General features: G+C 38.2%; 1 protein-coding gene across 2 annotated transcripts in view; it reads left to right on the forward strand.

The window, feature by feature from the left end:
* Positions 1-18,940, forward strand: part of GTF2E1 (general transcription factor IIE subunit 1) — a 35,595-nt gene extending 16,655 nt beyond the window's left edge. The window contains exons 3-5 of one of the 2 annotated variants that reach the window (XM_027530787.1): positions 4,183-4,384; positions 10,366-10,607; positions 15,292-18,939. In XM_027530787.1, coding sequence (XP_027386588.1) covers positions 4,183-4,384; positions 10,366-10,607; positions 15,292-15,716 — 869 coding nt within the window. In that variant the 3' untranslated portion in view covers positions 15,717-18,939. Of the gene's footprint in view, positions 1-4,182; positions 4,385-10,365; positions 10,608-15,291 lie in introns of both variants that reach the window. The other variant, XM_027530868.1, reaches the window with a different exon arrangement.
* The last annotated feature ends 6,858 nt before the right edge of the window (positions 18,941-25,798 follow it).

A 25,798-nucleotide genomic window follows, 5' to 3' on the forward strand; every position in this document is an offset into this window, starting at 1 on the left:
CTCTTAGTGACCCCACGGACTGCAGCCCATCAGGCTCCTCCGTCCATGGGATTTTCCAGGCAAGAGTACTGGAGTGGGGTGCCATTGCCTTCTCCGAGAAGTTATAAGTTGACTTCTAATAAATCCATTTTGAAGGGCAGTGGATTCAGATATCTAAAGCAACTTGTTATCTTTCTCCCACAAAGGAAAACAAACTTGTTCTTCCTCTTTGTTTTGGTAAATAGTATCCTTGTTCAGTTAAGTCAGATCTTTGGGTTGATGTCCATTAGTCAAAGACCATCAGATATATGCTCACAGTAAACAAAATCGGGTTTGTTGATGTTTTCTGCAGCAAGAAAGCCACACACCATAGGGAGCCATGTGGTGACTCAGCATGACTTTGCTAAACAAACTTAGAGAATATGGGCTTTTGTTAGATAATTTTGGGGAGGATTCAGGTAATTGGAGATTTGCTGTGGCTTAGGTACTGTCAAGAAGGGAGGCTAAGGGACTTCCCTGGTGGTTCAGAGGTTGGGACTTTGCCTTCCAATGCTGGGGGTGTGGGTTCAGGCCCTGGCTGGGGATCTGGGATCCCACATGCCTTGTGGCTAAAAAACCAAGGCATAAAATAGAAACAATATTTAACAAATTCAATACAGGCTTTAAAAAAAAAAAAGAAGTGAGACTAATTCTTTAATTGGATATCTTAATAAATCTTATCCCAGAAATGAGATGACCAGGCTGAGGCTAAAACTATAATTGGTAAAGAAGCAGCAGTCACTTGTGTTAGCTAGAATTTTTTTTTTTGGTGGTTGTGCAGACCTTAGTTTTATCTGTATTCAGACAGACTCAGATTGACTTGGTTTTGCCTCACTTCCATCGTGGACTCAGAGAACCTTTTATCTGATGTTGGTGATCTGTGGATTCCATTTGTCAGAAAAGCGCCACAGCCTAACATATGAGTGCTGGGCTACTTCTTAGCTATGAGAGGCTGTTTTCTCTTTTTTACTTATTTGGAATAGATGTAGACGATGAGATAGCATATGGATAGCAGGAAGATGGATTAAGAGTATTTAAACAGGGTTTATGAGCAAAGAATTTACATGTGATTGGATATTTTATGTGTGAGAGGCAGTAGAGAAACTTATTCTGCTTGAAATATATCAGTAGAGCCTAGTGTTAATGTTGAAGCAGAGATGTCTAGATTGTTTATTCTTTACTAGGGGAAGTGGGGTTGAGGGTGGGGTTATATATCAATCATATATTAAGGTTTTTAAAATGAAATGTTTAGGTATTTACTGTGTGCCAGACACTTGAGTGCTTGTGTGATCTCTCTTAATCTCTTGGGTTGATTGGGTTAGAAAGAAAGGATGGCTATCCCTGGCATTTGAGAGTCAGAACCAAACTGGAGGTCTGAGTCAGGCCAGTGGTATTAAGTAATGTTTAAGAGTATGAGTTTCATCATAATAGGTTGGATTTGAATCTTGCCATCACCTCCCAATTAGTAGTGATAAGATTTTTCACAAGTTTCCTAACCCCTTAGAATCTCTGTATTGTACAGATTTAAATGAGCACTAATAATAATACCATCTTCAGATGATTGGCCATACTTGGCACTTAGTAAATACTGGGTATACAGTAGCTCCTGTTACTGCATTTCTCTTGTTGGCTGTGTGCCTTTGGACAAATCATAAAACTCACATCCTCAGTTCTGACATCATTTTACAGGGTTGGTATAGGGATCAAAAAGTGTACATGGAAGTAGTTTAGAAAGAAAGGACTTATATACAATAAAATAGATGTAATGTATATTGTCTCTCAAGTGTTTGAATTTACTTGCCAAGTAAAGGACTGTGATTGGGTTTTGATGTTTCTGGATCAAGTTATATAGGATCTTGAATGTTAGGATGAGAGATTTCAATTTGATGCTGTGGACTTTAGAGGTTCAGCTATCAGACAGACTTCAGAGCAGGAGGATGAGATAAAGAAAACAGTGGCCTAGGAACTTGGAATTGGAAAGACAGAGCCTAAAGGTTCAAAGACCAGATCTAGGAAGCTAAATTTCAGGCTAAGTAGATAATGGTGCCCCAGATAGGTGAAATGATAGTAGAAGTGAAAAATCTGAGGTATTTCTAAAGAATTACAATTTAATTACAAGTTGAAGTTATAATTTAGCTGAAGTTGAAGCTATAGAAATAAAAACAACACAAGCTTCTTAAACTTTAATTTTGAAAATGGATTGGTCTCATCTATTCAGTTGAGCTATTTCAAATCCTAAAAGATGATGCTGTGAAAGTGCTGCACTCAATATGCCAGCAAATTTGGAAAACTCAGCAGTGGCCACAGGACTGGAAAAAGTCAGTTTTCATTCCAATCCCAAAGAAAGGCAATGCCAAAGAATGCTCAAACTATAGCACAGTTGCAGTCATCTCACACGCTAGTAAAGTAATGCTCAAAATTCTCCAAGCCAGGCTTCAGCAATATGTGAACCATGAACTTCCAGATTTTCAAGCTGGATTTAGAAAAGGCAGAGAGAAACCAGAGATCAAATTGCCAGCATCTGTTGGATCATGGAAAAAGCAAGAGAGTTCCAGAAAAACATCTATTTCTGCTTTATTGACTATGCCAAAGCCTTTGACTGTGTGGATCACAATAAACTGTGGAAATTCTGAAAAAGATGGGAATACCAGACCACCTGACCTGCCTCTTGAGAAATCTGTATGCAGGTCAGGAAACAACAGTTAGAACTGGACATGGAACAACAGACTGGTTCCAAATAGGAAAAGGAGTACGTCAAGGCTGTATATTGTCACCCTGCTTATTTAACTTATATGCAGAGTGCATCATGAGAAACGCTGGGCTGGAAGAAGCACAAGCTGGAATCAAGATTGCCTGGAGAAATATCAATAACCTCAAATATGCAGATGGCACTACCCTTATGGCAGAAAGTGAAGAAGAACTAAAGAGCCTCTTGATGAAAGTGAAAGTGGAGAGTGAAAAAGTGGGCTTAATGCTCAACATTCAGAAAACGAAGATCATGGCATCCAGTTCCATCACTTCATGGCAAATAGATGGGGAAACAATGGAAACAGTGTCAGACTTTATTTTTGGGAACTCCAAAATCACTGCAGATGGTGACTGCAGCCATGAAATTAAAAGATGCTTAATCCTTAGAAGGAAAGTTATGACCAACCTAGACAGCATGTTCAAAAGCAGAGACATTGCTTTGCCCACAAAGATCTGTCTAGTCAAGGCTATGGTTTTTCCAGTAGTCATGTATGGATGTGAGAGTTGGACTGTGAAGAAGGCTGAGCACCGAAGAATTGATGCTTTTGAACTGTGGTGTTGGAGAAGACTCATGAGAGTCCCTTGGACTTGCAAGGAGATCCAACCAGTCCATTCTAAAGGAGATCAGTCCTGGGTGTTCATTGGAAGGACTGATGTTGAAGCTGAAGCTCCAATACTTTGTCCACCTGATACAAAGAGCTGAGTCATTTGAAAAGATCCTGATGCTGGGAAAGACTGAAGGCTGGAGGAGAAGGGGACTACAGCACATGAGATGGTTGGATGGCATCACCTACTCAATGGACATGAGTTTGGGCAAACTCCGGGACTTGGTGATGGGCAGGGAGGCCTGGCCTGCTGCAATCCATGGGTTTGCAAAGAGTCAGACACAACTGAGCGACTGAACTGAACTGATTTAGATGAAGAAGTAAGTTTGAAGAAATAGCCTTACGGCAATGTACAGAATTACTGGAGACTTTCGGTTTTAGGTATTTATTTGGCTTTCCCCATAATGTAGACTCAAGTGTATACAGTGCAAAAAGAAAAGTGTTGATATCAGGGGACAGGTCTCAGTGGAGCTGTAAAGAATTTGATTTTAAGTTAAAATAAGTATAAATGTGTTAGAAATGTTATGATTAAAATCTGTTTGCTCTGCTGTAGTTAGGGGTGAAATTACTTGAAATGCCTCAAAAAAATGATAGATGAATAGATATATGATAAACCAACAATAGAAAAATGTTAATTTTAAAATCTCAGTGGTGGGCACAGAGATGTTCATTGTAAAATTCTTTAATCTTTTGAATATTTTTCAAAGTTTTAATAATAAAAGATTGGAGGAAGAGTGGAGATATATACTGTTTGCTAAAGACTAGTCTTAAGAATTTGTGTGCCCTGACTTAAGACTTGTTTTCTCTGTAGGAACTTTCCGCTGTACCTTTTGCCAGACAGAGGTAGAAGAAGATGAATCAGCAATGCCCAAAAAAGATGCACGCACACTTTTGGCAAGGTTTAATGAACAAATTGAGCCCATTTATGCCTTGCTTCGAGAGACAGAGGATGTAAACTTGGCCTATGAAATACTTGAACCAGAACCTACAGAAATTCCAGCCCTGAAACAGAGGTGAGTATAGGCTCTGTACTCTTACCAAGAATACCTTTAAGCTCGCCGTTTTTTTAACCGCCTGTACTTTGGAGAACAGGATTAGGTAAGTAATTTACTAGGAGACTAAAAACTATAAGATTATGTGGATTCTAAGCTCTGCCACACTTGTTGTATTAACTTGTGCCTTTGATGAAATTTGTTTGTACTGAATGCAGAACAGTGTGGGCCTTAGGCAAAAATCTTTAAATAGTCAAGTTTGATTTTAAGTACTCAATCAGCTTGGGCCTGCTGCAACTTTGCTAATTGTTGGTTAGTCCCAGATTGGTTCTGCCTCTTGGGAATATCTGAATTTTTTTTTTTTTTTCCTAATCAAGTTCTGAAGCCTGAAGTTCTTTAAGAAATACATCAATCACTTTTTAAATTCGTATTTGAACCATTCTAACCACACTTTTGTTGCCTTCCTTAGCTTTCAGTGGAACTTTCTTGAGAGTGAAGTGTAAGTGGGTGTTACCTATGGGTTAATACTTCTTTCTATGGCTCTCTGTTTTTATCAGTGTATCCTAATGTTTGAATTGTGGAGGCAGCCTTCATTTTGTCATGCCATAAAAAGCAGTTTATCTTCTTTGAAAAGCATAAATAAGAATTGAGATCAGGGAGTGCTCTCCTATTCTACCCTTTTTCTTTCATCTTTCCAGTTTCAAGCTGATGGCTTAAAGTTTATACCCATCTACTCCCTTCCATAGAACCCAATAGTCCAAATTGTAACTGTATAGATTTTGGGAGCACTCTTAGTATTTTATGTTCTCTGGTACAGATGTTGCTGAAAAGCCAGTTCTGGGCAGTTCTGAGCAAACTGAATTTCATTTTGGTGGTTAAAAACAATCTAATTATATAGAAGGTTTTGTATCTATACAAATCAATGTGAATTTTCTTTCCTAGCATATGTGTCAGTTAGAATGCCTCTATCTGTAATAATAGAACACCAACTAGAAGTAGCTTGAACAGTAAGAAAAACATTCTAGCATGACCAAAAGTCCTTAGGTAGCACAGCTCAGAATTAATTTCACAGCTCAATTACATCTTCAAGGATCTAGATTTGTTCCATATTTACTCTGCTGAACTCAGCCTGTTGGTTGTCCTCTTGGGACCACCAGGGGAGCTAGCTAAGATGGCCATGTCTTTCTAGGTATCACATATAGATGAAAATGTTCAAGTGCATAAAATGGGACCATCCCTTCCTTGTGTCCTGTTTTAAGATGGAAGAAAGCTTTCTCAGAGGGCCACCTTCATCCTGCTGTATCCACCAATGTCGCACTGGCCAGGATTGTGTATTTGCTTATTTCTAAACCAGCGTCCCACAAAGAAAATGAGATCACATGACTGGTGCTTAGACTGGTTAAGGTTTACCTCCTAAGACTAAGTAAGGTCCCAGAGTCCTTTGAAGCAAATAGCCATCAGTACTTGAATAAAATCGATAAATAAAGGAGAGGAGCCATAATTGATAGGCAGCCAGTATCATACACATTACAGATAGCTGAAAATTTTTCTTACTGGTTGTTGGTCTCTTATCAAGAATTTATTTGTTATATCTTTTTCTGTGCATTTAAATAATACTGCAACCCTGTCAGAATAGCCTGTGAGGGAAATTTGTTTTACAAAAATACATACATTTTAAGCTTATGGGTTATTTCATATTGAAGTGTGCTTTAGACATTTTCTCTGATTGCTTTCTGTACAGTGTATAATATTAATACTATTTGTGAATTATACTTGTGTTTCCTCCTCTAAATGTAGTTTATCTTCTTGTTTATTAAGATCCTTCCCCACTGTAGAATATTCATTCACCACCACCATTGGCATTCAACCTCTGTTGTTCCACACTTACCACAGTCCACCTCCCATTCCAGGACCTTTACTTAGGTATCCCTCAGTCCATGCTGGAGATAAGTCTGAGCAACGTGAGAGGCCCAACAGCAGCTCAGTATATCAGAATACCTGCTTCTCATTAGGAGTGATGGAAATACTGATCAAAAAAGAGGCCACTCAACAGCTTGGTCAATAAGAAGAGGGAAATGAAGGCAGGCAAGAAAGATAGAATGGGGTACTTGACTTCCAGCCAGAATAAAATTCGATTGCTTCTACATAGTTAGGAACAAGACTGTTAAGAGCTAGGTTAGAAGCTGTTACTCTGGCTAAGGTGGCCTCACCAGCATTTGACAAGCTCCACTGCTTGTATCCAACATCCTGGAAGTGGTGTTTATTTAGGTTTTCTGTACTATAGGCTTTGTTTCAGAGTACAGCAGTTTTGAAGTAGCCACCCTTCCCCAGCACAAGAAAAGGAAAACATCAATAGAGTGGTGTGGGAGTACACAGACAATAGTAATGCATTATTTTGTTTAAAAAATTGGTGGCATGATTGTTTGGCTCCTGTAACCAATTAATTCTAGTTAATCCCTAGAACAGGAACCAGAGGCTGCCTCTGCAAAACTGTCAGTAGATTTAACCCAAGAACTGATGAACAGTTCCAGCCTTTCAGCAAGTCGACCCACTGGTGATATTTAAAGTTTTCCTATCCTTCCTAAATGGAATTCCTTGCCAGTAACCTCTCCTTTTCCATCATCTCTTATTTAACACTCACCTTAAAAATCTTTAAAAATTTAGTTTTGAAATAATATTCTTCGCTCACCCCTGAGTAAGTGGTGAGTAAGAGTTATATCTTTTAAAAATTCTACAATTGTTTAAGTAATGTAAAAGGATTCAAAACTAAATTGTCACCTTGGTCATCTTTAAGTGAAATGTGTACTTTCTGTCCATAGGAGAAATTTAAGCATGCAGAAGAAATAAATTCTGATATCTCTCACCTGGATTTCCTTTAGTGTCACATTTGCTGATGATTTGACTGTATATTTGGTGAAAATATAAATAAAATCTGTGTAGTCAATTATCCATGTTTAAAAATATCCTTTAAAAAATTCTTCCAAATTTAATAATTTGTTTAACTTGTGGCCAAATCTTTCCTGCCTCAAACCAAAATAAAACCAATCTTGAGTTTCTGTAATGGAGTAATGAAAACAAAAGACTTTTTAAAAGTAGTCTTATATTCACATGTATTTGAATTGTCCTATCCAAAGTACTGAACACTTACTAACCTTCAGAAGATAGTCTTCAGAGTTAATGCTAAGGATACAGCATAGATGACAACTATGTGTTCAAGATGATATGGAGAAATGGTAGCTTCAGAAAGATTGAGTGAATCATTTAAGATTCTGAGTGAAGGAGCAAAAGGACAGGATGGAGTTGGCCAAGTCAGAACTAGGGAAACATTGAGTGGGTGGAGAGACAGAAAAGGCATCTGGCCCACTCAGGGAGACGCGTGTGGGTGCAGACAGGCATATAGGACAGGCTCAGCACAACAAGGTAAGAATATTAGCTGAAGATGGAAAAGACATTGAAAGGAGTTAAGGAGACAACTGGGTGAGAGAGGAGAGACTCAGAATGTAGAGTAAGCACAGAAACATGAAAACACAAATCAGGCTAAGAGAGAAGGGAAGACTGAATGGTTAAGAGAGACCAGCGTTTAAAAAGACAACTTACACCAGACTAAGTAGAGTCATATTATACTGAAAGCAATAACACAACCTTTTAGAAGACAACACGGAAGAGAGAAAAGGAATGAAGAAGAACAGATATGGATTAAATTGAGATCAACATTGTAAATAATGCAAAAAGTAACATTAGAATGAATTCAGAAAGGAATAAAAGCTAGAAGGAAACCAGTTATTTGCAACTGTAACATAAGACTTTAAACTATAGCAAGACAGGTAGATGGATTGGATACAGAGGGATGCCTCGTAGGCCTAAACTCAGAGTGGATGAGGAGATAACTAATAAGTCTGTGGGAAAGAATGATGTACAAAGCAGCCCTGGTACAGCTAAGGGCAGTAGTTAGAAGGCATGGATTAAGTGACAAGATCAGCATGGTTCGTACAGCTAGAGAGGGTACATTTTTTTTTTTTTTCTTTTGAGGGAAAAAATGGCAGTGAGTCTGTAGATATCCAGAGGCAAGGAGGTATGAGATGAAACCAAGATTACCTCCAGAGAAACATAGTGTTCTCAGGAAGAGATGTAATGAGCCAATCAGATACACGGACCACAGTGTATAACAGTTGCTCAGTCGTGTCCAGCTCTTTGCAACCCCCATATATATCAGACAAGTCTTAATTAAACATGAGACAAAAAAGTTAAGTAGATGTAAGTGGGCCAAGGAAGAAATGAGGAGCAATGGAGTAAGCAGACATGAAGTAGGATCAAAGACAAGGAAAAATAGTGAGTGGCTTCTGAGAGAAGTGGTACAGAACTTAAAGACAAATGAAGTATTGCTTAGGCTCAGAATGAGAAAGGGTACTGCACAGGAGACAGTTCAGGATCCATGGGAAAATTTTAGGGAAAAAATTTCAAAATAAAACAAAAACCCAAAACAAAACACATGTTATATTTTTAAAAGCATCTTTTCAGCTGAATGCAGAAAAATTCAAAGTAGTTCTATGGGCTTTTCCCTGTCTTTCGTTAGAGAAATATGGAGCAAGGGAATCAGTAGACATGGAAAAGAACACAGCAAAAGATATGGAGAAAGATATAGGGGAGGTACTAAGTAAGCAGGTAGTTCATGAAACATGAGATAATTTATGGAATAAAACAGTTGTCTAAACAGAAAGGGAGGGAGAGTCATGCATAGATGTTGATACAGAAAGCATCAGTAGCAGGCAAAGAAAGATAAGGTGTGAGCTTAGACACAGAAAACCAGGTATATTCACAAGAGTATGCAGCAGATTGAAAGTAAAACAAGCAGAAGGAGCAGCAGAAAGACTAAAACTTAACAGAGGTGAGAAAACATTAAGTGACTAGAGAAAAATAAGGAGTGATCTGGCCTGAAGCATGGGTCTTCCCTGATGGCTCAGTGGTGAAGAATCTGCCTGCCAATGCAGGAGACACAGGTTTGATCCCTGGTCTGGAAAGATCCCACATGCCACGGAGCAGCTGAGCCCGTGGGCCACAGCTGTGGAACCTGCACGCTGTAACTACTGAGCCCACATGCTGCAACTATTGAAGCCCTCAAGCCCTGAAGCCTGTGCTTCGCGACAGGATAAACCACTGCAATGAGAAGCCCTTGCACTGCAGTGAAGAGTAGTCCTTGCTCGCTGCGACCAGAGAAAAGCCCATGCAGCAGTGAAGAACCACCACAGCCAAAAATAAATAAATTATTTTTAAAAAAATCATGGCTAGTAGAGGTAAAAAGCTAAACAAAATAGACTCAGAAATAGATTGTTTGCCATGGAGTAGAAATAATGGTTGGAGCTGGATATGGAGAGTCAGTGTAGGTGCAGAGATGGAAAGTTACAACTTGACAGAAAAGAGGCTAATCTCTCCATGAAGATTTGCCTTATTTGGTGAGTTGCAGAAGAACATTGATTCTGAGTTGAAGTCTGGCTTTGTAGAATACTTTTTTAGTTTCTCAGCACACGAAAGACAGGGAAAAGCCCATAGAACTACTTTGAATTCTTCTGGATTCAGCTGAAAAGATGCTTTTAAAAATATCATGTGTTTTGTTTTGGGTTTTTGTTTTGAAACAAAATTCTCATCAAAGATTTTACTGGCATCGAGTTTTGCCAGACTAGTGTCTTTAAGTGGTCTATGTCACTATATCTTTATCTCCTCACACTAAGTATATTTATTGAAACATGTTAATCTATCCAACCTCAAGCATTTGTACACACCAAAGGATTCAGAGTTTAAGGAACTTAAATATAAATATGATGTGTTCTTCTAACCAATGTAAACTTCACCCAGAGGTATAAGAGCAAATTCTCAGAATTATTAAAGCATGTGTGCATGATTATATTTATATGTAATACTTCAGTAACCACTTCCCCAGCTGCCCTTCTTTTCTTGCACTAAGACTTCAAGTTTTCTTTCTTTCCTCCTCTGATCTTTTTATGTAGCAAGGACCGTGCAGCAACTGCTGCTGGAGCTGCTGGCCTGGCAGGTGGGCACCACCGGGAAGCGTGGACCACCAAGGGTCCCTCCTATGAGGATTTATACACTCAGAATGTTGTCATTAACATGGATGACCAAGAAGATCTTCATCGAGCCTCACTGGAGGGGAAATCTGCCAAAGAGAGACCTATTTGGTTAAGAGAGAGCACTGTCCAAGGAGCATATAATTCTGAAGAGATGAAAGAAGGTAAGAGTAGAGGTTAGTAAGATGAATATGTCTTGAGTTCAGTAGAAAATAAACTTGACTTGGTAAGAAATTTTGCCTGGGCAATTCTTAGTTTTATTGAAAACCATCCCCCATCTGTTTTATAAAACAGTTGCCTTATAGCAGAAAGTAAATTGAGCAATAAGCAGTAAAACCAACCAGTATTCTTGTATTATCCTTCAACTTAGTTGAAATAACAGACAACTTTTTAAATCTCTGTTTTTAGATTTTAGAAATTGTCATTGTTTTGTCTTAATTTCTTGCAAAAGTGCTCTTGTATGCAAAGTGGCCAGATTCATCTCTTCTTTAATCTTCTGTTGCCTTTTTACATGCATTTTTATTTCTTTGAATTGGGAGCCTTAACTATACACTAGCCCAAACTTTTTATGTTGCCTCCTCATAAGTAAAAAGGAGTTGTGCTGCTTGAAATACGTAAAAAGATATCACATGAATAAAGAACAAGTATCTCACCATCCAAGAAGATTGACAGAACTTTATACCAGAAGGTTTTAGAAATCTCTGTAAGCCCTGAAGTGTTAACAGTTGCATAATAATCAGGAGTTTGAGAGCTGCACCATTTTACTTTATAAATTTTAGTCTCAAATTACTGGATTTAGAGACTTTGGATGATGATGGTTTAGGAGTAGGTAGGAAATGAGAGGCTAAAACTGAATAAATGTTACTCAGAAACTGGGAAACAGATGAAATAGGGAGTCTGTACCTCTAATCAGATTTCATTAGTATTATAACTTACCTGCCCCTATTCCTAGGTTATGTATCATTACCAATGTATCACTGAGTCTGGTTCTTTAATGCTTAAGAATCATCAGTAACTAAAAACCACTTGTTTACTTTTTTCCTAAGTGCTTTCTCCTTCATAATTAGCATTTCTTTTACTAAGAAATGTATGCTAAGAATTGTAAAAGTAGTGTGGAGTTGGGTAGTGATGGTAAAGCAGGTAATACCTCTAGTGTGATTCTCGTTAGTTTTTTAATTGCAACTGGAAAAAAATTTTCCTTGGTAGTTATACTTCAGTCTCCCTTCTTCCCTTTGATTACCTTGGCTGTGATGTTTAGTTATTTTGATGCAAGTTATTTTAGATTACATCGTAGTTAGTCTGTCAACTATTTAATGGTTGGTTTTCCCCAGCTTGGCGTCTTGCCTATTCTTGAAGCACAAACCTTTTTTTTCTGTGAACTTAGTAACAAAATCGAAGGAAATAAAACTATTATTAGCCAGTGTTATATACAATTAGGCTCATAAGTTTAACATTCCATGTTTATAATTCCTAGAGTGGTGGAATTTAAATCATAAGGACTTTAAATAAGTCATCTAGCCTTGGTTCCCTCTTGTGAATATTTCCTTCTGTGTATAAAATAGTATATGCTGTTAGGTCTAAATTTGCTCTCATTAGGTTTTATGATAGTTGAATAGACTCTATCCAGTGAACTGTAAAGTGAGTCTTATTTGTCCTACACTTTATTTTCCTCAGAGTTCAATTTACTTTAATATCTTTAATAATTTCATAGACTTCAATCATGTCCTCATTACTTTAGTGATAATTCTGATTCTTTTTTACTCTCCTTACAAATCATTCTCTTCCCCCAAGTCATCTCCACCTACATTTTTTGTCTTATTTTAATTGTCTTTTTCTGGACTATCTCCAATTGTAATATACTTTACTTGAGACCTAGTAATCAGAACAATACATATTATTTATGAATGATTTTATTATTAATTATTTGAGTTTTATTTCAAATATCCTTCAGGTTTTACATGACTCTTTATTGCTTTGGTTCTGGAAGCATATTAAGACAACTTGAGAATTATTTGCAGGAATTTTTTTCAGATCCTCTCCTTCCCTTTTTGTGGTAGCTTAGATCAGGTTGTTTAGTATATTTTAGATTATTTTTTGCTAGGCAGATTTTCTTATACTATGCTAGTACTAACATAGATCTAGGGACTTCCCTAGTGGCCCGGGGTTAAGACTATGCAATCCCAGTGCAGGGGGCATGGGTTCGATCCCTGATTAGGGAACCAAGATCCCTCTTGCTGCACAGCAGAGCCAAAAAAAATTTTTTTAACTAAAAAAAAATCCCTGAAACTCAGCAGGTTTGAAAAACAAACTAGATCTAACACTCTTATGCCCACTTATTCAACCTTCAGCTCTTCCTATATTTTTTTGGTGTTAGTTTGGGCTTTAAGTACCCAGAATTGCTTAGCCCATCAGTGAACTTGACAGTTTCCCAGTACACATCTTTTTTGTAATTTATAACTCTGTTAAATAAGACAGTTCCTAGAACTAGTTTTTCTGCTTTACCATTTAGAGATTTCATTTATCCTTATATTTTGTCTTCTGTCTATAACAAGACAATTCCTTTTTTGCCTAAGTCTCTCAGGAACCTTGTCAGAAATCTTTTAGACATGACTTCATTTAGTTTTGACTTGCATACATTACTTGTCCTTTTTTCCCCTTGAAACACTACATTGGCAATAAGGACCCTAAGGAGGAGGTTCAGCTTCCGGCGCCATTTTTAAATAAACCGTGAAGTGTGATTTCAGTTCTCACGTCTACATCCATGTTATCAAAAACTTGTTATCTCTGATCTAAACTTTTTAAGTTCTCAATTCCTATTTCCTTTTCTCTTTCCTATATGTCTCATCTTAGGAGTTCTATCTAAACATTGTAAAAATGTCCAAGATTACAACTAATTCATTCTCATATGTTAGTGAGAAGATGCTTTCACTTTTTCTGTGGCCAGGATTGGGCATGGCAACCAACCCACCCCAGTATGCTTGCCTGGAGAATCCCACAAATAGAGGAGCCTAGTGGGTTACACTCCATAGGGTTTCACAGAGTCGGCCACAAGGAGTGAAGCAACTTAGCCCACACGGGTCTTCTCTTGATAATGATAATAGATAACACTAATCTAAGTACCAGACCTTTGCAAATATTCACTTAATCACCCTGGTAATCCAGTGAGATAAATACTATTTTCCACCCTTTTTGTACATCAGAAAACTGAAGCAGAAAAAGATGAAGTAGCTTGGCCAAAATAACACATCCAATAAATGTTAGTCAGGATTTAAATAAAGGAGTCAGGTTTCAATCAACATTTTAATTTCTTTTGTGTGTTTTAAATGGCATTATATTTGGTATTATTTTCAGAATACAGGATGCAAATGTTTTTCTTAAATTCTTCATTTGTAACGTGTACACAAAATGATAGGAAGTGTGTGATGTGTGTTTTCCTTTCTGATACTAGATTCCTAGATAGAGTCCAAAGTACACTTAATTTGCTTCAGGAAAATAAGCTGCCATTTATTTACTCATTCATCAAATATTTATTCAGTACCTAACAAGCAGTAGTCACTATTCTGGGTGCATGGGATATATCACTGCGTAAAAAAGGTAAGTATCTGTTGTGGAGAACTGACATTTGTGGAAAGTAGGTCACAGAGACATTAGGCATGAAGTACTATGTTAGAAAATAAATGCTATATGGAAAAAATAGAGCATTAAGAATATAGAGGTAGGGGTGAATTGAAAGAATGTAAAATTTGAGTAAAGACATGAAAGATGCAAGAGAGTATAGGTACCTAGAGGAAAAATATCCCAGGCAAAGGAAATGGGCAGTGGAGAGGGCCTGAGGTAGGAATGTGTGTGTGGTGTGCACGGGGAACACTATGGAGGCCACTGTGACTGGACCAGAATGAGCAAGGGGTAAGAGAAGGGATAAGTAGTGGGGCAGGAGGAATTCAGATGATGTGGGACTTTATAGGTTATCGTAAGACCTTTGGCTTTTGCCCCAGGCAGGATGAGGAACTTTATTTTGATGTCCTGTTATGCCAGCTACAAACTTGGTCCTTCACAGACATTACTTCATGTTCTTAACCAGAGCCCTAGAAGCCAAATACTTTTATCATCCCGTCTTATAGAAAAAGGTACCGAAGTTTAGAGACTAAATAACTTGCCCAAAGTGTTACAGCTTGCATGTTGGATGAACCAGGGTTCAGATCCAAGCTATATGTCTCTTAAAACCCATGTGCAGGGACTTCCCTGATGGTCCAGTGGTTAAGAATCCACCTTGCAATGTAGGGAACATGCATTTGATCCCTGGTTGGGAAACTAAGATCCCACATGCCACAGGGCAACTAACCCTGTGTGCCCAGTAAAGATCCCATTGTGCCCCAACTAAGAACCGATGCAGCCCAATCAGTAAGTAGATATTAAAAAACAAAACAAATCAAAACAGACCCAGGTACAGTTGACCTTTGAACACAGGGATTAATCTGAGTATAACTTACATTCATAATTCCTCCATGTCCATGGATTCAACCAACCATGGATCATATATTATTGTAGTATTTACTATTAGAAAAAATATAAAAATAAAAATAAATCCATGTGTAAGTGGGCCTGCACAGTTCAAACCCACATTGTTCAAGGGTCAGCTATACTTAAAGGTTTATGTTACTTAAGCTCTAGTTTGTGAGAAACATTTTGAATATCTTTTGGGCAGTAGCTCAAAAAAATGGAACCAGCGAAATCTGTATTATCCTATATTATCCTATATTTAAATATATTAAGCTTTTATATTTTATTAGCTGTAAAGGAGTCCCTTTTTTATTTAAGAATATTGACTTTCTGGTTTTCTCTTTCCAGGCGGCATAGATATAGACTCATTTCAGGAGCATGAAGAAGGCCATGCAGGGCCAGATGATAATGAGGAGGTCATGCGAGCATTGCTCATTCACGAGAAGAAGACCCCGTCTGCCCCTGCAGGTTCAGTGGGGGCGGCTGCTCCCGTGACCGCTGCCAACGGCAGTGACTCTGAGAGTGAGACCAGCGAGTCAGATGATGACTCTCCACCCCGTGTGGCCACTGTGGCTGCACATCATGGAGAAGAGGATGAGGAAGACGATGAATTTGAGGAAGTAGCAGATGACCCTGTTGTCATGGTGGCTGGCCGTCCATTCTCCTATAGTGAAGTGAGCCAGAAGCCAGAGCTGGTGGCCCAAATGACACCAGAGGAAAAGGAAGCATACATAGCAATGGGACAACGCATGTTTGAGGACCTCTTTGAGTGAGCTTTCCCTACCTTTTCCTCCTTTCTCTAATGCTCATTTCAAAAAGAGATTTCTTACCTTTGAAGAAATGTGTTTAATGGCTTTCTGCCCCTCTTGATGTAAAGCAACTGTTAATCTTGTGCAAACAATAATGGGAGAGAAAGTTTGATTATTTTATGCCAGAAACTTCCCCACAAGGTAGGTTAGCTATAAGCATTCCCTTACCTATTACTACAGTATTAATATTTTACTGTATTCCCTTATCTAATCGTTTTCCTTTCCTTTTTAAGACACATTTTTCTCCCTTCTGAAATGAGTGTGACGAGTCTATAAGGTAAATTCTTCCGGTCTGCCTGTAAGAAGCCCATTATGATAGGTTACAGTACTTCACTGATCACATCCTTTTTATCTGTTCTGACCAAGCATTCCTAACAGCCCCTGATATTGCTGCCAACCAAGCAGCTTCACAACAGGCAAGTCATTGATGTAGGAAAAAAAAATCTTAAAGCTTCACATTACCTCACGGTTGAAGATGAAGTCATTTTGTAAGGCTCGAGATGAGAGTATGTGTGGAAGGAGGATGATTATGCCTGTATCTCATGACTAATATCTAAACCAAAATTGGTGTCTTTAGAACTGACTTGACTGACAGATGTTACTGTTTTGCTTACTGCCTTATGGTTTGTATATTGGATAATAGAAAACAGAAAGTGTGTTTGGAAAATCCTTAGGAATAAATTAGAGGAAAAAATGTGGGCTTAGGATAAGGAGTCCATGTAAAGTATTGAAGAATCGAGAGCATTGGAAACAGTACCCTTACAATTGTCTGAATTTGTGCTGATTTAGAAAGCTGAGACTGGTACCCTTCTTTTTCAGTTCTTCCACAGTGCTATAAATTGTTAAAGAGGTCATCGCAGCAGAAATCAGCATATAACAATTGATTGCTCCTTTGTTTTTTTCTCTCAACCTTTTTGAAGCCTTCTTTTTCTCTTTTGATTCTTGTCAAGCATGGTAATTTAGAGTGCATCCAGTATATTGTTGAGCATTGTAACCTCAAGGAAAATAGTTTATTTTTGGTTCTGATATGTAGCATGGTATTATTCCCAAAGGCAGAACTTTAAAGAACTTTCATACAAGGGTCTACAGTTGTATTTTTTGTAATATTTTCCCTTGCATTGTCATTTTTAGGTATTTATCATTTTCTAGTACATGTGTAAAGTTAAGACAGATTTTAGAGCATCTGAGCCTTGTGTGAAGTAATGTTTCATTAACTTGGGTTGTATTAATGACTAAATATTGACAATAAATCAATTTTGTACTGACTTAAATTTGTTAATTTCTAGCTCTGTAACATCTTGGAGCATAATTAAAATGAATACTTTTCCCAATGAAGAAAAGTGTTTCAGAAGTTTTTCTCTTATTGGCATTGTTTCACATAGTAGATGCAATTGTATGTGATCTAAACTTTTTTCTGGCCATAAGTTGCCTGAAGAATGACTTTAGGTATGTACCTTGTGCAAATAGGGCTATTCAACTTTAAACGTTGTTTTCTAAACATTGATAGTTTAGAAAGAAGTTCAGTAGTAATCAGATGTTAAGTTTTGAAATGTAGTTCTAGGTGAACTGTCAGCTCTTCGTTTCAGCGAATACTCATTTCTTGCTGTTTTTTTCTTGATCTCACTTGCATGTTCTTTTTCCTAAAGCTACTGTTCTGTTTTTCTTATCTGTTATCTATTCTTTCATCTCCCTCTTGGAGTCAGTGTTATAATCTATGACTGTGCTGAAATTGTTCAGTTTTTTTTTTTTTTAATGTCATTTCTTATTTTCTTTATTTCTCAATTTCTTTGGCTGCTCTTTGGCTGTTCAACCCATGTTTTCCTTGAAACATTTTTTGTTTGGTATCCTAGCCATTACATTGGCCAGGTTTCTTCTTACTTCAGGAAGCCTCCATGCTTCCCTGGCTTCTTTACCTTGCCTCTGCACCATCTGTACTGACTCACAGTAACCATGGACACAAGTCTGTGTGGCAGATTTTCACTGAAGTCTTGATTATAGTAGTAGGGATGGTCAGTGGGAGGGATTCAGCATTGAATAGTCAAGGATTATGATACACACCTTGTTCTTAAAGAGTGTCTTTGCCATTCTCACAGGTTTCATCCCAAGTAGAGTGCTGTAATATTTCAGCTTTCTTTTTCCTTCTCATCATCACCTTTTTCTTTCCAAAGGCCTTGGAAAGTTATAAATGTATTAGAAAAAAATAACTTAGTTCTTTATTTTATTCCTGTTCCAAGTATGACCTTGAAAGATCCTATCATATCCAAAGTGGTCTATCAGAATGTTTCCCTAACTAAGAAACCATTTTTCCACCCACTTTTTCCCCCTTCCCCCACTTTGCCACTTTTTTTTCCTCTCACTGCACTAAATAACTATTCCTCATACACTTGACCAAAGTCAGGTGATGAGTAAACAACTTTGCCCTAGGTAATCGATCCACAGCTTTGTATCTGCTGGAAGATTGCTTCCAATCTATCTACCCTTGTAGTTGAAGCCTTTTTCTCATTTAGATACAACTTTTTTTCCAGAACACCTTAAGGAGCATTAACTTTAAATGATTAAAAGAAAATATCCAATTTGGCATAGCCTGGAAGTCAGGAGACTAGGTTCTAGTCCCAGTTAACTAGACACTTGCAGTGTGACTCTATTACCTGATGTCATCTTCCTGGGCTAGTTTCTCAGTTGTCAATAATGAGAGGATTATGGTAGGATCACCAATATTCCTTTCTGCTCTAATATTTTGTGAAGTGGTAGCTAATGTGTTTTAAAGTGAGGCTGAATAATAATAACAAGACAACAAGAAGAAGTCTTTTGATGTGCTACAGCAATTCAAGCCAGTTGAAGGATATTTTAATGGAAGGGCTGGTGTAGATAGCAGCTTTAGGATTTAGAATGTAGAAAACCAGAGCATAAGCAATTACTAACTCGGTTTTTGTCTTCTGGTCCGGCCAAGGTAGTTCATTTCTGACCTCAATAACTGAGGAAGAAATAATTGAATATTTCATAACTCTTTTTGGTGTCATTTTGAGATAATTAGGCAGTGAATGGGAATGAGTTTGGGAAGAGCAGTTCCTCTTCTTTCTACCAGTTGGCTGTTTGGCTAGATTCCCAGCCATTACTACAGTAGAAAAACTTACATGTATAGTTTCTTGTTCTCCTTATTCCTGGGTTTAAAAAAAAAAAAAAAAAAGTAACTAGGAGATGACAATCAAAAAACAAATACGAAAATCTTTAGAATTTAGAAATTTGTATAATTCCATCTTCTATTTGTTCAGCATTTTGTTTCCATGAAAGCTGTTTCACATTGTTATCTCTAGGAGAGCTATGCTACTATCACTTAAAAATTTTTCTTTTTTAAATCTCTTGGGGAAATGAGGAAGATTTTCAGAAAGGAACTAGAACTATGGCACTAAACTTACTGTCCTTTCTATTGACTTTTTATATTATAAAAGCAAAATAAACTGTGAATAAGATAAGTACAGGTATTCTTGAAACATGTAAAGCCGAATGGGTTGAAATGGGAAATGCCTTGAAATTTTGCTTCTTCCTTTGAAGAGCTAAAAGGAATGAACTAATTCTAGTGGTCCTCAAGGAAAGAAACAAGCACCTTAACCTCTCTTCAGAAAGATCTTGCTGTCCTTCTGAGTACTAGAGGCTGCCATTCCTATTCCAGTTGCAAAGCAAATAGGTCTCTAACATGACCCAATTTCAGCAATCAACCCACATTTCCCATCACATGAAAGTACATTATCACTTACCTGATGTAAATAAGTCTGAGAAATTTATGTGGAAACAAAGGCTAGTGCCAGGTGCTAAAGTGCCTTTAATCACATGAAGGCATGTAGAATAGTTGTACAATTTGTTGTTGTTACATAAATATATTATTTAAAAATTCATCCAATAAGATATGTATATATATATATATATCTCCATATCCTTTGTTGACAGTATGTATCATCCCAGACCTTTTCTAGACCTTTAGAAACAACGTACTCACACTCATACCCACAAATACACTGCGATGCTTTTTAAGTGAATACAATCATGTACACATTGCCCATACATACATTGCTATTTGTTTTTAAAATATCTTGAAGATCTTTCTATATCTGTATATTTAAATCTGATTCATTTTTAAAATAAGGACTAGGTTGAATTGTATAATTATATGGTGGTTTGTATAACACTTCCCTTCTCGAATGGCATTTAGGTAGTGTCCAGTTTTTCACTATTAAAGTGCTATAGTGAATTACCCTTATATATCCTTATTCTATATTTCTATAGGATAGAACCATAAAAGAGAAGTAGCAAATCAAAGGACATGTCCATCTTAAACTGATCAGTTCAGTCGGTCAGTCATGTCCAACTCTTTGTGACCCCATGAATCGCAGCACGCCAGGCCTCCCTGTCCATCACCAACTCCTGGAGTTTACCCAAACTCATGTCCATCAAGTCGGTGATGCCATCCAGCCATCTCATCCTCTGTTGTCCCCTTCTCCTCCTGCCCCCAATCCCTCCCAGCATCAGAGTCTTTTCCAATGAGTCAACTCTTCTCATGAGGTAGCCAAAGTACTGGAGTTTCAGCTTCAGCATCATTCCTTCCAATGAACACCCAGGACTGATCTCCTTTAGGATGGACTGGTTGGATCTCCTTGCAGTCCAAGGGACTCTTAAGAGTCTTCTCCAATACCACAGTTCAAAAGCATCAATTCTTCGGAACTCAGCCTTCTTCACAGTCCAACTCTCACATCCATACATGACCACTGGAAAAACCATAGCCTTGACTAGGACCTTTGTTGGCAAAGTAATGTCTCTGCTTTTGAATATGCTATCTAGGTTGGTCATAACTTTCCTTCCAAGGAGTAAGTGTCTTTTAATTTCATGGCTGCAATCACCATCTGCAGTGATTTTGGAGCCCCCAAAAATAAAGTCTGACACTGTTTCCATGAAGTGATGGGACCAGATGCCATGATCTTAGTTTTCTGAATGTTGAGCTTTAAACCAACTTTTTCACACTCTTTCACTTTCATCAAGAGGCTTTTTAGTTCCTCTTCACTTTCTGCCATAAGGGTGGTGTCATCCAAATCACTTTTCAAAAAAACTGTTGGAGAATTTTAAGCAGGGAAGCAATTTGTAGCATTGCCGTTGGGTTGGAATTGAAACCTGGAGATTATTAAGGTGATTTCAATAGTCTTAGTAATAGAGGGCTTCCCTCATAGCTCAGATAGTAAAGAATCTTCCTGCAATGCAAGAGACCCAGGTTCAATCCCTGGGTCCGGAAGATCCCCTGGAGAAGGGAATGGCAACCCACTCTAGTATTCTTGCCTGGAGAATTCCATGGACAGAGGAGCCTGGCAGGCTACAGTCCATGGGGTCACAAAGAGTCATGACTAAGTGACTAAAACACACACACACACACACAAGTCTGTGGGGATGGAAAGAGGGAACAGGTTTAAGAAACTTTGGAGAGGTGGCATTAATGGACCTGGTGACTGTTTGAATGTGGCACTACCCTGGATGAAGCTGTCTTCTGACTGAATGGTTGTTCCATTTATCAAGATTGGAAATACAGGAGGGAGAGCAGAGTTTATTCTTTTTTCAGCTCGCATCTCGTAAATGGCACCATCATTTCACCTACATCCTCACACCAAAAGTCTAGTAGTTGGTCATCACATCCTGTTCATCAGCAAGTCCTGTCAGACTCAAAATATAATCTAATTTATATAACCTAAGTTTGAAGGTAGAGCTGATAAGACTTGCTAATAAATTGAAAATATATTTGAAATCTCACCTCATACTTCACCACTACCAGCCTACCCCAGGCCATATTAATACCTCCCCCTACCTGCACTTAAAACACTTTATTGACTGTTTCTTAGAATAACATCTAGACCAAACTCCTGACCCTTTTCCATAGGTCCTAAGAGATCTGGCCCCTGACTACTTTTATGAGCACATCTACTATTCTTCCTGTTAACTGCTCTCTAACAACATTGACGTTCTCTGCTTTGCAAATGTGCCAAGGTTTTTCCTGCCTTAGGTCTTTGCCCTAACTATATTCTCTGCATAGAACTTTCTTCTCCATTCCTGTCACTTTTATTTCATTCTCAGCTTAAATGGCACTTTCTCAGAAAAGCCTTCTCTTCTCTTAAAGTAATCTCTTCTCCCATTCATGGTGATATTTTCCTACTTTATTTTCTTCATAATAACATTGATGTTTACAATGAACTTGTTTATTTTTTTATGTCTCTAAACTACCCGCCCCCGCCATCACCACCCTCAAAAGACTAAGGACAGAATACTAGCATTGTGGAATTAATTCTGGCACATGATAGGCTCTCAACAAATGTTGAATGGATGAATGGACAGATGAATTGGCACTAGGAGAGCATACTCTTTTTCTCCACCAAGGCATATCATTTTGTTCCTGCCTGAATTTTATTTATATATATATTTCTTAATCAATTAGTTATGTTTACTTGTGGCTCATGGTACCTAGGACTGTGTCCCCAGGGTAGCAGAATATAGCTTCTTTAGTGCAACCAATGAGACGCCTAGAAGCTTTAGTTCTGGGGAGCCATTTGCTTCATTGTTCATGGAAAAGAGAACCTAGTGAGTATTTTGTCTAGAACCGCCCTGTCAAATAAGGTAGCCACTAGCCACTTGTGACAGTTGAGTATTTGAACTGTATCTAGTCCAAATTGAAATGTGCTGTAAATATGAAACACATACCAAATTTTGAAGACTCTGTGGGATTAAAGAATGTAAAATATCTTATTAATAACTTTTATATTGATTATTTGTTGAAAAGATAGTACTGTAGATATGCTAGGTTAGAGGAAATGTGCTATTAAAGTTAATTTTACTTGTTTGTTTTTATTTCTTTTATATGGCTATTAGAAAATTTTAAATTGCCTATATTGCTAACATTTGTAGCTTGCATTGTATTTCTGTTGAACAGCACTAGTCTAGGACATTCTCTTCAGGTGCTAGAATTATGTATTGTACTTAGTGACTATATACATTTTTCCTCGTGTACAAGTTTTTGACCTGAATGCTGTGCTCATGCTGCACTCCTCCCTATCCTCTACTAGAAAGGTAGGCTTTGTTTTGTTGGTAGACTCTTTCTCTTGGGAACAATAATGAATTTTGCTTCTGGTTTAATTTTTCCCCTTTCATGGGTGAAAATGGTTGGGGTGAGGAGTTTTTTGTTTTGTTTTGTGTGTTTCCTGAAGTAGGATGAAATATTGGGGATGACATCAGCAGTAGAGATAAGGAACTGAGAATTGTTGACTACCTAAACCAATTTTGTGATGTTGAAAGTGCTGCTGACTCCTGGGTAAGTGAGGAACCTGAGCATCCTGTGAAGCCAAGCCAGAGACGGAGGAGCTCAGAGCCAGTCCTAAGTCAGAGGAGTTGGAAGCCCAAAGTGGTGCTCTGTATGTGTAATCTTAACAGTCAGTGTATGTGAGATTGCTCATGTGTTTATTTCTGTCTCTCCCCTTGCTAGAATGTAAGCTCCATGAGGGCAAAGGCTTTATCTTTCTTGCTTACTGCAGTGTTCTGGCTCATATCCCTGACTCAATATGCCTGGCACATAGTAGGTACTCATCAATAAATACTGAATGAAAAAACAATTACGTTTTTTCGTAATTACTTACTCCAGGCCAGGAGTAAGCCATGGCCTTTATACAAAAGACTAGTTTCCGTTTGTATACCTAATTGTATACCTAACGTTTGTGATGCTATTTTGTATTAATTATCTTCCTGTTTGGAATGCTTACAGATGGTGAGTGCTGATCTACACAGCAAAGTGCATTTTCCCCAGCAACTGGTGAAGCCACCTAACCAAAATACATCTCACAGATGCATCTAACTAAAGGGAATTTGTTCACTTAGTCTGTGTTAAAGTCATTCTTTACAGAAGAAATTGTGAGGAGCAAAGACTGTGCTATTTCTTCAACTGGAGATTTTATTTATCTCTTAATAAATTAAAATTGATGATTCCGTGGTTTCCTTCATGATATCAAAGACCCAGCTTCCTTTTATCTTTATACTTAGTCTTTCTTTTTTGAGACAAGTGTTTGTTGCTTTGTGGTTCCATAATGGCCAATACTTCATCTTTCTACATACATCTTCAGGTAGAAGTGAGGGAGTAAGGCGATAAAGGTATATAACAGTATCAGTATCAGTCAGTATCCCCCTCCCTTTTTAAAAAAATTGTGGTGAAATTCGTATGACATAAAATTAATCATTTTAAATTGAACAATTCAGTGGCATTTAGTTTATTCACTATCCAGTTCCAAAACATTTTCATCACTGCAAAACAAACTCTGTCCCCATTAAGCAGTTGTTTTCCTTTCTCCTGGGGAAACCACAGCCCTTGGCAACTACCATTCTTCTTTCTGTCTGTGGATTTACGTATTCTGGTTATTTTGGATAAATGGAATCATTCAGTATGTGACCTTTGTATCTGGCCTCCTTCACTTAGCATAATGTTTTAGAGGTTCATCCATGTTGCAGCATGTGTCCGTCCTTCACTCCTTTTTATGACTGAGTAGTATTCTGTTGTGTGTATATGCCACAATCTGTTTATTTATTCAGTTGTTGATGGGCATTTGAATTGTTTCAGCATTTTGGCTATTGTGAATAATGCTGCTGTGAATATTCATATACATGTATTTGAGTACCTGTTTTCAATTTGAGGGGCCTATACCTAAGAGTGAAATTGCTGAGTCTGTGATAATGTCTATGTGCTGTTTCTTTTAACATACCACCTTCCCAGCACTGTGTGCAGTAATTACTGGCACTCCTTGGGGAGTAGACAGGGCCTTGTAACCAAGATGTCTGTTTTGGAAGTGAGAGTCAACAGAGAATATTCAGAGCTCTAGGGTCGGTGACCAGAGCAACAGCTGCAGAGGGCCAAGTACTAGTAGGTGTGTGTATGAAGTAAGAATCGAAGCATCCTGGATTTTCTTTTGTGAAGGAAGTAGCTTCTCTGCATTGCCCTTTATATCCTTTCCTGGGTTTCAGACTTTTAAGTCATAACATAGACTCAGTCTGGCCATCTGAGTACTCACCTGGGGCTGTGATCTCTGTGCTCCAGTTCTCTGTCACAGAGCCAATCCTTTAAGTCCAGGGTCGTAGCGGGCTAATGTCTTCTTTTGGTCAAGCACGAGGTGAAGCCCTTTTGTTTGAACATGCTTGGAAGTGTGCCAGTATCAGGGGTGGTGGTGATGGTAATTGTTAAGATACAGAGGATGGATCCAGAACTAAATTGCCTCTCACAAGTATTTGCTCAGTATGAAGTCAGCTTTAATCAGCCCTGTTCCACCAGCTTCAAAAATGGGAGGCTGGCAGCTTTTCATTTCAGGGTAGTGACCTGCCTGGGAGGTCTAAAGAATGATTCTGACAATGTTCCAAGAGAATCCTTCCCTGCTGTTCTGTGCCTGTGTGCAGGTATAATGTGTATGTAGGAGGGTAGAAAAAAGGCAAGACGGGGTGGGCCTTTATGTTTAGTGGGTGGGTGGAGAGGACTTGGCGTGCTGTGTATGTCACTCACATTTCACATCTTTCTGACAGGCTATAACTTTAGCAACTTTATGGATAATTTCTTTATTGCTTTTTCCACTGAGATTCATTAAGCTATCAAATTATGGCAATGATATGGAGACCTCTGCCCATGTCTCCTGCGTTAGTCTAGTTCCTTTAAGACTGACACAGTCCTTTTCCCTCCCTCCCCCACCTCAGCAGTTAGCAACAAAAACACCTAGCAAGCAAAGAACCAATTGAAAGTCTGTGACAGTGTCTGCTTTGCCTCCTAAACTACTATTTCTCAAAGAGTGTATTGGGCCACTTTGGGAATTCTTAAATATATTCTCAGTGTTTTGACCAACAGATATCTGTGATCACCATCTGTCTCATTACACTACTTCCCCATCTCCCAAAGTGCACTTGGTAAATCCCTTTTTTTAAACTTGCCTTTCTGCAATAAATGCTACTCTCCCTCTGCCTCAAATCCTCCCTTGATGTTCTTCCCTCCTCTCTCC

Source organism: Bos indicus x Bos taurus, chromosome 1, assembly GCF_003369695.1.
Source record: "Bos indicus x Bos taurus breed Angus x Brahman F1 hybrid chromosome 1, Bos_hybrid_MaternalHap_v2.0, whole genome shotgun sequence".
NCBI classification, from domain to species: Eukaryota; Metazoa; Chordata; class Mammalia; order Artiodactyla; family Bovidae; genus Bos; species Bos indicus x Bos taurus.